This window comes from Stegostoma tigrinum, chromosome 32 (assembly GCF_030684315.1).
Source record: "Stegostoma tigrinum isolate sSteTig4 chromosome 32, sSteTig4.hap1, whole genome shotgun sequence".
NCBI lineage: Eukaryota > Metazoa > Chordata > Chondrichthyes > Orectolobiformes > Stegostomatidae > Stegostoma > Stegostoma tigrinum.
Window position 1 is genome coordinate 4,876,190 of NC_081385.1, and position 12,021 is coordinate 4,888,210.

Genomic DNA, 12,021 nt, shown 5'->3' on the forward strand with positions numbered 1-12,021 from the left:
ATGTCAGCTGCTTTATTGTCTTTTGTTCTTCCTCTGCATCGTTTACCCTGTAAAATGGGTTCAAATGTATAAAGAAGCTAATATGGCAAAGTTCTTAACTTTTGCACTAAGGCTTTAAGAAGAGAGTTAGCAAAAGTCAGGATGTCTAACTTTTCTAAGAACTTTTTTCTGAAGTGTTATATCACCTATGAATATTCTGCTCTACTTTATGCTAATAAAGCTTTACTCTTTTTAAAATTGGACCATTGACCGTATGGGTTTCGAATAGACCAGCATAGTTTAAAATTCTGATCCACATCTGTGGGCATTTTGGCTCATGTTTTTTATTTTTGTAAAGAAATCTTTGAAAATGGTTGGACATTGCAAGTGTCTGGAATTTCTTGATTAAGGAGAAAGTGGTGTTTATTGCCTCTAGCTTTCCTTATCTGCTCATAGTGACTCAATTTCAATTATTGTTGCTGGGTAGCATGAAGAATTGAAGAGTCAGTTAGTTCCTTTTGGCTGTTTGAGATTCTGCATTGTTAGCTGTAATATGTTGTAGACCAAACCTGTGCCATTTTAAACCTGTTATCACTTAATTATGTTCTCTTATGGATTAAGGGCTGATGCAGCAGGTCTTGCGTGTGAAGCTGGTTTATATATAATCAGGTATGGTTTGCTTCAATTGCTTCAATAATGCATGGGGAGGGGCCCTTCCTGCAGCACCCAGTATGTGGTAGCCTGTTGAGTTGAAGGCCTTTTTTTCCCAAAATTCTGACTGCTTCTGCTTATCCTGGCTTGATTGTGGTATTGCTGTCTGCGTAGTACACCAAAATCTTGACAGATTTTCATTGGTGCAGATGTATAGTTGGTGTACTGAACCAAGTGTTTTTTGCGGAAGTACTACGTTGTCATGAATGTTCAAAGTTAATGTGTTCTGTTGTATGTGCAAGAACTGGTCCATTTACATTGGCAAGTGTGAAAGTTTTGGCATGTTTTGTGATGACTTGGTTAATGAATTAATTCTTTAAGTTTGGTTATCTCTTGATATCTAAAATGTTGGCTTCTCTCTTTTCTCCTTCAGACCGTCTGGTCCAAGCAAGGCCTTAAAACTCGGGGCAAAGGGAAAAGATGTGGATAATTTTGTAGACAAGCTGAAGTTGGAAGGAGAACAGATTAGTTCCTCAACAAAACGTACGTCAGAAGCAACCAAAGTGCTATCACCACCTGTTAATATAGAAAGGTAAGTGAAAACGTTTTGCGCTGATATTGTAATTATATAATTTGTAGATTGATGCTTCCAGCTAATCTTCAACCTTGCATCTTAATGGACTTGAACTAATCCAAAGCTTATGTCTGTACCTTCAATAGCTGTATGTCCCATTCAGTCATCACCCTGTGTTTATTAGTCTGTAATGGCATGTTTTAATATTTTTGTGTACATTTTCAAATTGCTGTTTGGCCTCACCCCTCCCCATTGTAACCACCTCCAGCCTTACAAACCTGGATGTCTAAGCCGCTCCAATTTTGGTTTCTTAACTCTACCCTTTGAAAGCCGTGTCTTGAGCTGACTAAGCTTTCAAGCTTGGGAATTCTGTTCCTCAACTTCTCTATCTTTCTTTTCCTTTTCAACGTGCACTTAAAGCATGATTTTTTTTAAACTTAATATGTTGTCTCTTCTAATACTTGCTTGTGTGGCTCACTGTCATGGATTACTTGCCTATATTTTGGGCTGTTTTACTACATTAAAGAACCCACGGGAGTGGTATAGTAACCCCTTACATCTGGAGTAAGGATTCACTCCCTATCTAGAATGTGATGTCACATGAAATAATTTCAGTAACTGTCAGTCTTGCATCTAGTGGATGTACATCTCCAAAGCAAATCTCCTACAAGTTAACAGTCCCCTCCAGAGAGATTGCAGAATGGCTGATGCCTAAACTGGTAAATTTAAAGAGGTACTTATTCAAATTTCAAATTAGATGCACTTCATTTTATTTTTGGTAGTCGCAGGATGGGCCAACATGTAATTGAAGCCATTAATCGGCTACTGTTGGTTATGACCATTTCCTGTTTTTTAATTTGTTCGTGAGCGTGACTGGCTGGGCCAGCATTTATTACTCCATTTCTCGTTGTCCTTGGTAAGGTGGTGGCAAACTACCTTCTTGAACCGCCACAATCCTGCAATGCCCCCAGGAAGGAAGTTTCAGGGTTTTGACCCAGTGACACTGAGGAGCAGTGATATATTTCCAAATCAGGATAATGAGTGTCTTGAGGGAAAATGTGGAGGCTGTGGCATTCCCGTGTATCTGCTCCCCTTGTCCTTCTGAATAATAGTAGTTGTGGGTCTGGATGCTGCTGTCTAAGGAGTGTGGGAGAGTTTCTGCAGTGTATCTTGCAGACAATGCACATTGCTGCTAAGTGGTGGTGATGGAGGGACTGAACGTTTGTTATTTTGGTTCTAATCAAACAAGCTACTTTGTCCTGGATGATATAAAACTTCTTGTAGTGTTGGAGGTGCACGCATCCAGACAAGTGGATAGTATTCTGTCACACTCTGACTTGTGTCCTGTAGGTGGTAGACATGCTTTGTGAAAGTGAATTACTTTCTGCAGAATTCCTAACCTTTTGATCTGATAGTAGCTCCCAGGATATTGATCATGCAGGATTCAGCAATGATAATGCCAATTGAATGTCAAGTGGCGATGGTTAGATTCTCTCTTGTTAGAAATGGCCGTTGTCTGGCATGTGTGGCACAAATGTTAGCTGGATGTTGTCCAAGTCTTGCTGCATTTGGCTGTGGACTACTTCAATATCCAAGTTGAGATGTGTTGAATATTGCAATTGTCGGTGAACGTCCCCACTTCTGACCTTGCAGAGGACAACAACTGACATCAACTGGAACCATCTTCCTTTGTGCTAGTTTGATCCAGTTTTTCGAGGAATCCTTGATGCCGCACTTGGGCAGTTATGGCCTTGTGTCAAGGGCAAGTCATTCTCACCTCACCTCACCTCTGGAATTCAGTTTTCATTGTAAGTGATTACAGGCATCGAGTGACAGGATTGCATGTTGAGCATTGTGTTCGAATGCTGCCATGTAACTGAGATCTTGAAATTGAAAAGGATTGAAAAGATTGCATTCACTGTGTACAGGCTGTTTAGAATCTTGATGATCGAATCCCTGAAGCAGTTTTCTGCAGCCAGCAGACATCTGATCGTCCCAACAGTGGAGGACAGATAAAGCAGTGAGGAAGACATGCAGTATTATTTTTAGCACCTTGAAAATGACAGCCACTGACGTCAGCTAGGTCATTTTCAGTGAATTTGAGATTGCGCAGTATGGCAATGAATGACTAACATACCGGGCAGTTAATTTACGTCTAGCTCTGCTTCTACACTGGTGTGTACAGTGGTTCTTCACATTATCTATTGGCAGTCTCTTCTTCTGCCCAGCTTGTTTCAATTCAAATAGTTATCTGATACCCCAAACTAAGTCTCATATTGACTCAAAAGGAGATTGCACCATTATTTAAGTTATGTTTGCTGCTGCAATAAGTCAAGGCTGTTTGGTCCCACCCAAGTGAAAGTTACGTTCAGCATTGCAACTTTTATTGGCTGAGGAACCTGGCTGATTTTTTTTCCTAAATATAGCTTTGTCACCCTACTTTCAAGACCTGATAACTGTGTTAATGTCACCTTTTCTCCTTAACTAGCCAACAGATCTGGATGATACAGGGTTTTTCATTGTATTCATTTGGGAGTAATTTAACTACTTTTCCAATTTGTCCAGCTCCGTGAGTTGTATGACATCCCTTGGGAATGCATACTTAAATGTATGGACTGCATGGTAAATTGGAAGATATGGAACAGTGTGGATATTTTTTGGAATGAAAAGGGTACAATGTGGTTTTAGCAAGGAATGGAATCACTAGTTTAATGTATTGTAAACCATCTGCTGTTTGAAAAGCCCAAGGGTGCATATATGCTAATGGTTGCCTGGTGGTCTTTTTAGGATTTAATTGTCTGGTTTTCAGTCCTAGTGGTCAGGAGGAGTAAACCTCTAAGGCTTGCAGTAGAGCAAGCTTTGCTGTCCTAAAATTTTCTCAGTAGACAGTAATGCAACTTGTCTGAGGGTTAACTGTTTCATGCAGAGGGTGGTACATATATGGAAGGCGCTGCCAGAGGAAGTGATGAAGGAGAGTACAATTACAGCTTTTAAAAGGTATTTGAATGGGTATAAGAATAAGAAGGGTTTAGAGGAATAGAGGTCAAATGCAGGCAAATGGGATCCGGGAGATTGCGATGTACAACCGGCGCAGACGAATTGGACGTAAGGGTCTGTTTCTGTGCTGTTTGACTCTGTCCATTTGTTTCCGACTATCTTGTTAAACCTGGAAAAGTTAAACTGACTAATTTCCTGAACTGATTGTAACCTTAAATTTCATATTCCCGCCTAATCTGGTAACTTTTCACCACCTTTCTTAAGAATCTGTCTACATCTGCCTGAAAGTATTCAAAGATTCTGCTCCTACCAGCTTTTCAGGAAGATTGTTCCAAAGACTCAAGACTGTCATAAACTGTTGCCTCCTCTCCGCTTTAGAGAGGCCTCCCTTATTTTTAACCTGGCTTCTAGTCCTTGATTTGCCTATCGGAGAAAGCATACTGTCCACATCTATCGTCTAAAGACGTGACAGGGTTTTGTTTCAAACAAGTCACCTGTAATTGCAGCAATTATAATGCACCTGTATTTTTTTTTCTGAAGAAGGGTCTAGGCCCGAAACGTCAGCCTTCCTGCTGCTTGGCCTGCTGTGTTCATCGGCTCCACACCTTGTTATTTCACCTGTAATTGCAGCAGTTGTAAGCCTAGCTTGTCCAGCTTTTCCCTTTAAGATAATCTGGCCGTTCCAGGAATTAGTCCGGTAAACCTTCTCTGAAATGCTTCCAGTGCATTTATATCCTTTCTAAAATAAGGTATTAGGCACAGTACTCTAAAAGTGGTTGCTCTAATGCCCTGTACATGGAAGGCATAACCTCCCTGCTTTTATATTCAGTTCCAATCCTAATAAATGGTAATATTCCATGAGCCTTCCTAATTATGTGCTGCATTCGCATGCTAACCATTTGCTTCTTATGTGCTTGAACCCCCAGATCCCTCTGCATCTGAGCTCTTCAATGTCTGTCCATTCAGTACTTTTTTATTCTTCCTGCCGAATGCACAATTTCACATTTTCCCATGATAAACTTAATTAGCTAGATCATTATCCACTCACTTACCTGCATCATTTCATAGGCTCCTTTCACATTCTTCATAATTTGCTTTCCTATCTGTGTTTGTCATCAGCAGATTTGTCAACAATACTTTCCATACCTTTTTATCCAAGTTATTTATATCAATTGTAAACATGTTTAGCACTGATCCCTACCATTTGCTACATCTTTGCCTACCTGCAAAAGATCCACTCATACCTCCGGTCTGCTTTCTGTTAATCAGCCAATCTTATATCCTTGTCAATATATTATTCCTTACACTGAGGTTTTATTTTCCTTGATAACCTTTTGTAGCCAGTTAAGTGCTTTCTGGAAATCTAAGTACAATATATCTACTTGTTCCTCGTTAGCGAAAACAATTGTTACTTCCTCAAAGAATTCCAACAGATTGGTTAGATTTCCTTTTCACAAAACCATGTTGCTTCTGCCCAATTGTCTTAGTGTCTAAATGCCCTACTGTAACTTGTTTAATATTAGCTTCTGACATTTCCCCATGATGGATATTAAGCTAACTATCTTGTTGATTCCTGCTTTGTCTCCTTCCCTTTTTGAATAAAGGAATTGCAGTTACAGTCTTCCAATCCATTGGGACTTTACCCTAATCAACAGTGCTCTGGAGAGTTAAAACCTATGTGTCTACTATCTCACTTTTTTAAAGGTCTAGGATGAGGTCCACCAGGGCCCAAATACTTTGTTAGCCCCACCTTCTAAAGTTTATTTCATAAACTGTTGTCAATATGTTTATTTGTACATAGATAGGGTTTCAGGAGCCAGGAGTAGGTATGCTCCTTGAGCGCCCCCCCCCCCGCACTATTCAATAAGATCATGTAATTGTAATTTAAGTCTACATTTCTGCCCACCACACACAGCCTTACACGCCCTTGCATGTAGAGAATCTGTCCACCTCTGCCTTAAAATATTCAAGGATTCTGTTTCCTTCACCGTTTCAACAAGAGTTCCAGTGATATTCAACCCTCCCAAGATAAAAATCCACCTAATCTTTGTTCTAAACTGGCAACTCCTGAGTTTTAAACAATGACTAGTTCTCCATTCTTCGTAAAGGAAAAAGCCCTCAAACTACTAAATTCTTGTTTTGTCTGCATATGTGCACCATTGGAAACATAGCATTTATTGCCCAATCCAGGTTTTATTTTTGCAGAGATAGTAGTAACTGCTGATGCTGGAGAATCTGAGATAACAAGGTGTAGAGCTGAATGAACACAGCAGGCCACGCAGCATCAGAGGTGCAGGAAAGCCAACGTTTCGGGCCTAGACCTGCCTCTTCAGAAATGAGGGAGGGGAAGGGGGTTCTGAAATAACTAGGTAGAGTTGGGGAGGCAGATAGAAGATGGAGAAAGGAGAAGATAGGTGGAGAGGAGACAAACCAATCAAAGAGGCGGGGTTGGAGCCAATAAAGGTGAGTGTAGACAGGAAGTTAGGAAGGGATAGGTCAGTCCATGGAGGACGGACAGGTCAAGGAGGCGGGATGAGGCTGGTAGGTAGGAGATGGGGATTGGGCTTGTGGTGGGAGGAATGGATAGTTGGGAGCAATGACAGGTTAGGGAGCTGGGGACAAGCTGGGGCTGGTTTGGGATGCGGTTGGGGGAGGGGAGATTCTGAAGCTTGTGAAGTCCACATTGATACCATGGGGCTGCAGGGTTCCCAAGTGAAATATGAGGTGCTGTTCCTGCGTGGCACTACAGGATGCCCAGAATGGACGTGCTGTCCAAGGAGTGGGAGGGGGAGTAGAAGTGGTTTGCGACTGGGAGGTGCGGACGTCTGTCGTGAATTCAGCATAGGTGTTCCACAAAGCAGTCCCCAACCCACTGCTTGGTTTTCCCAATGTAGAGGAGGCCACAACGCGAGCAACGTATACAGTATGCCACATTAGCAGATGTGCAAGTAACCATCTGTTTGATGTGGAAGATCCTCTTGGGGCCGGGGAGGGGTGTAAGGACAGGTGTAGCATTTCCTGCGGTTACAGGGAAAGGTGGTGGAGCTGGTGGCGAGTGTGGAGCGGACAAGGGAGTCACAGACCTTCCACATCAAGCAGATGTTCACATGCACATCTGTTCCCGATGTGGCCTCCTATTTTGGGGAAACCAAGCAAAGGCTTTTGTGGAACACCTATGCTCAGTTTGTGACAAACGTCTGCCCCTCCCAGTCACAAACCATTTCAACTCCTCCTCCTCCTCCTCCCTGGGCAACTCGTCCATCCTGGGCCTCCTGCAGTGCCACAACGATGCCATGCGAAGGTTGCAGCGACAGCATCTCATTTCACTTGGGAACCTTGCAGCCCAATGGTATCTATGTGGACCTCACAAGCTTCAAAATACACCCCCACCCGCATCCCAAAACCAGCCCAACTTGTCCCTTCCTCCCACCTAACCCCTCCTCCCACCACAAGCCCCACCCTACCCCCTTGACCTGTCCGTCCTCCCTGGACTGACCTATCTCCTCCCTATCTCCCCACCCTTACTGTCTCCAACCCCGCCTCTTTGTGTCTATCTGTCTCCACCTGTCTTCTCCTTTTTCCATCTTCAATCCGCCTCTCCCCCCACCTCCCTATTTATTTCAGAATCCTGTTCCCCTCCCCCATTTCTAAAGAAGGATCTCGACCTGAAACGTCAGCTTTTCTGCTCTGATGCTGTGTGGCCTGCTGTGTCCATCTAACTCTACACCTTGTTATATCAGATTCTCCAGCATCAACAGTTCCTACTATTGCTGCAAGAATGTAAGTTAGTCATTCAACTAATTTCCTACTTGAAATCTTGCTGAATTCAAATTGGATCCAGTTATTATTTCAGAAGTAACACATGGGTTTCGAGGAATTTTGGAATGTGATGAATGTTATGAGAGCAGTTCTGTAACCAGTGGAGTGCCCCAGGGATCAATGTTGTGGGCTACAATTATTTACAATATATAACAACGATTTGGATAAGGGAAGTGAGCATATTATCTTCAAATTTGTGGGTGACAGAAATAGGAAGGCACGTGGTGAGGACAATACAGTCTGTAGAGAGCTATGAACATGATACGTGAGTAGGTAGAAATGTAACACTTGGAATATAATGTAGGAAAATGTAAGGTTCCTCATGGAGATTAGAGGGGCTGAATATAATTAAAATGGAGAAAGACTGCAGAAGGCTTTGGCAGACAGCTTTGGGAGTCTTTATGCATCAATTACAAAAAACTTGTATATAAGTAGGGAAGACTTGCTAAAACTGGACAAGGCAGCAGTTAGACCTGCTGTTAGAATATTGTGACTGTTTTGGCTTCCTTATCTAACGAAAGATATTCTGATATTGGAGGCAGTACAGAGAAGGTTCACAAGGTTGATCCTGGGTTTGGAAGGATTTTCTTATGAAGAAACTTGAAATAGGTACTCATTTCAATTTAGAAGAATGGGAGGCAACCTACTGCAGATATAAGATTAGGGGACTTGAAATGTGGTTCACTAATAGCTTTCAGAGAAGGAAATCTGCTATCCTCACCTGATCTGGCCTACATGTGACTCCAGACCCAGAGCAATGTGGTTGACCCACAGTTTCCCTCTGAGATGGCCTGGCAAACCATTCAGCTGTACCAATCACTGCAAACTCTCAAAGAAATAAATCAGATGATCACCAGACATTGACCTAAGCTGTGGAAGAGACAACAGCAGAAACAGCCCTGTTGACCCTACAAAGTCTTCCTTCCTAACATCTGGGGGCAAGTGTCAAAATTGGAAGAACCGTCTCACAGATTAGTCAAACAACCTCCTGACATAGAATCACACCTTAAAGACAATGACTCTGTCCCGGACACCACCACCCCACCATCCCTGGATATGTCCTGACTCACTGACAGGACAGGCCCAGCAGAGGTGATGGCACAGTGGTGTACAGTCAGGAGGGAGTTGCTCTGGGAGTCTGCAACATTGACTCCAGACCCCGTGAAGTCTTGTGGCTTCAAGTTAAATGTGGGCAAGGAAACCACCTGCTGATTACCATGTACCACGTTCCCTGAGCTAGTGAATTGGTACTCCTTCATGCTGAACAACACTTGGAAAATGACTGAGGATGGCAAAGGCACAAAATGTACTCTAGGCGGGGGATTTCAGTGTCCACTACGGAGAGTGGCTCAGCAGCAGTACCACTGATCAAGCTGGTTGGGTCCTAAAAGAGACAGTTGCTTGACTGGGTCTGTAGCAGGTGGTGAGGGAACCAACAAGAGGCTAAAAACATACTTGACCACCACCTTGCCAATCTGCCAGCTGCAGATGCATGTGTCACTGACCATATCGCTAACAGTGACCACCATACAGTTCATGTGGAGATGAAATCCTGTGTTCACATTGAGATGGACCTTCATCTTGTTGTGTGGCACTATCACCCTATTAAATGGGACAGACTTCACAAAGATGTAGCAACTCAAGACTGGGTATCCATGAGGTGCTGTGAGCCATCAACAGCAGCAGGATTCTACCCCACAGCCTGTAACTTCATGGCTTGGCATAACTCCCACTCAACCACTGCCACTAACTCTGGTTCAATGGAGTGCAAGAGGGCATGATAGGAGCAGCACCAGCCATTCCTGAAGATGAGATGTCAACCTTGTGAAGCCACCATGCAGGACTACTTGCATACCAAACAGTGAAAGGAGCAAGTGATAGAGCCAGGTGATCCCACAACCAACAGATCAGATCTAAACTCTACAGTCCTGCCACATCCAGTTGTGAATGATGATGGACAATTAGACAACTCATTGGAGGAGGCTCCTCAAATATCCCCATCCACCATGATGGAAGCTCCCAGCACGTCAGTGCAAATGATAAGGCTGAAGCTTTCACAGCAATCTTCAGCCAGAAGTGCCAAGTGGATGATCCATCTTGGCTCCCTTGGTCACAGCATTACAGATACCAGTCTTCAGCCGATTTGATTCACTCCACGTGATATCAAGAAACAGTTGGAGGCACTGGGTACTGTATAGACTATGGGCTCTGACAACATTTCTGGCAATTGTCCTGAAAACTTGTGCTCTCGAAGCTGCCGCTCCCCTATCCAAGCTGCTCCAGTACAGTTACATCACTGGCAGCTATGCGACAAGGTGGAAAATTGCCCAAGTATGTCCCACGCATAAAAAGCAGGACAAATCCAACCTGGCCAGTTATCATCCCAACAGTCTACTGTCAATTGTTAGTAAAGTGATTTGAAGGTGTCATCAATAGTGCCAACAAGCAGTACCTGCTCAGTGACGCTCAGTTTGGGTTCTGCCAGGGCCACTCAGCTCCTGACCTCGTTACAGCCTTGGTCCAAACATGGACATAAGAGCTGAATTCCAGAGGTAAGGTGAGTGACAGCCCTTGACATCCAGGCTGCATTTGACAGAATGTGGCTTCAAGGAGCCCTAGCAAAACTGAAATCAATGGGTATCAAGGGGCACACTCTCCGGTGGTTAGTCATACTTGACACATCAGAAGATGGTCATGGTTGTTGGAGATCAAACCAAAATATGTTCGGTAGCAGCAGTGTCAATTATCGACAAAATGCACTGCAGAAATTCACCGAAGATCCTTGGACAGCACCTTCCAGACTCTCAACCACTTCCATCTAGAAGGACAAGGGCAACAGATATATGGGAACATCACCACCTTCTTGTTAGCCTCCAAGCAACTCATCATCCTGACTTTGAAATATATCACCATTCCTGCAGTGTCTCTAGGTCAAATCTTGGAATTTCTCCCCCCACCCAGTGGCATTGTGGGTCAACCCACAGCAGATGGATTGTAGTGGATCAAGAAGGCAGCTCACCGCTACCCTCAAAGGCAGTGAGGGACGAGCAATAAATGCTGGCCGGACAGTGACACCCACATCCCACAAAATGAATATTTTACTCTTGTTGGAGAGTCTAGAACCAGGTGGCATAATTTGAGTAACACATGGGAAAGAATTTGGTGACTGTGTGGAATCCTTTACTGCAGATGGCTGTTCAGCTGTCTTGTTAAGATTATTTAAAGCTGAGAGAGACAGATTTTAAATTAGTAAAGGAATCTAGCCTTATAGGCAAAAGGCAGAGGAAAGTGGAGTTGAGGATTATCAGATCAGCCATAATCTCATTGAATCACAGAGCAGCTTCTTTGAACCAAATGGCCTATTCTTGTTTCTGTGTTATGGTCTCATTCTCCACTTCAGTGCTACTGATGAAGATTCTAAAGTAATGTGCCACGCTCCTATTATCATAATGTGAACGCTTCTTTTGTAACTTTTGATAGTGTACACTTGAAGATTGAAGAGAAGATATCACTGACATGTGGCCGGGATGGTGGCTTGCAAAATATGGAGGTACACGGCATGATCATGCTCCGGGTTAGTGATGAAAAACAAGGAAGAATTCGCCTTCAAATAGAAAATGATGACAAAAGAGGAGTTCAGCTACAGGTAAAAGCAACACCATATTCTAGTAGATGAGCCTCGTTAAATCTGTTTTGGTGAAGCATTGTCAACCTGAAACATTAACCCTCTTCCTCTCTACAGATACTGCCTAATGTGAAATTTTCCAATGTTTGTTGTGTTCTTTTTTGGCTTTTAAGTTAATTTTCGTGGTTGGAAGTAGGTGGTTTCTTAGAAGAAAACATTTTCTCTGAGACTAGTCAGCCTGCAACGTTGATCTCCCATTGGCTATTTCTTGAAAGTTAATTCTGAATGCTGGGACTGTCCCATTCAGTATGTTTAGGAGACTCCTTTTGTTCTTGATCTGGAGTGCCCCATTCTGTCTGATCGTATTACCGTTATG

At 43.1% G+C, this 12,021-nt stretch overlaps 1 protein-coding gene across 1 annotated transcript in view; it reads left to right on the top strand.

The window, feature by feature from the left end:
- The window catches only part of LOC125466958 (coatomer subunit delta), a 38,379-nt gene that overhangs the window by 17,711 nt on the left and 8,647 nt on the right, over nt 1-12,021 (top strand). The window contains exons 5-6 of the mRNA XM_048562184.2: nt 1,064-1,222; nt 11,501-11,666. Of these exons, the coding sequence (XP_048418141.1) occupies nt 1,064-1,222; nt 11,501-11,666 (325 nt within the window). The remainder of the gene's footprint in view (nt 1-1,063; nt 1,223-11,500; nt 11,667-12,021) is intronic.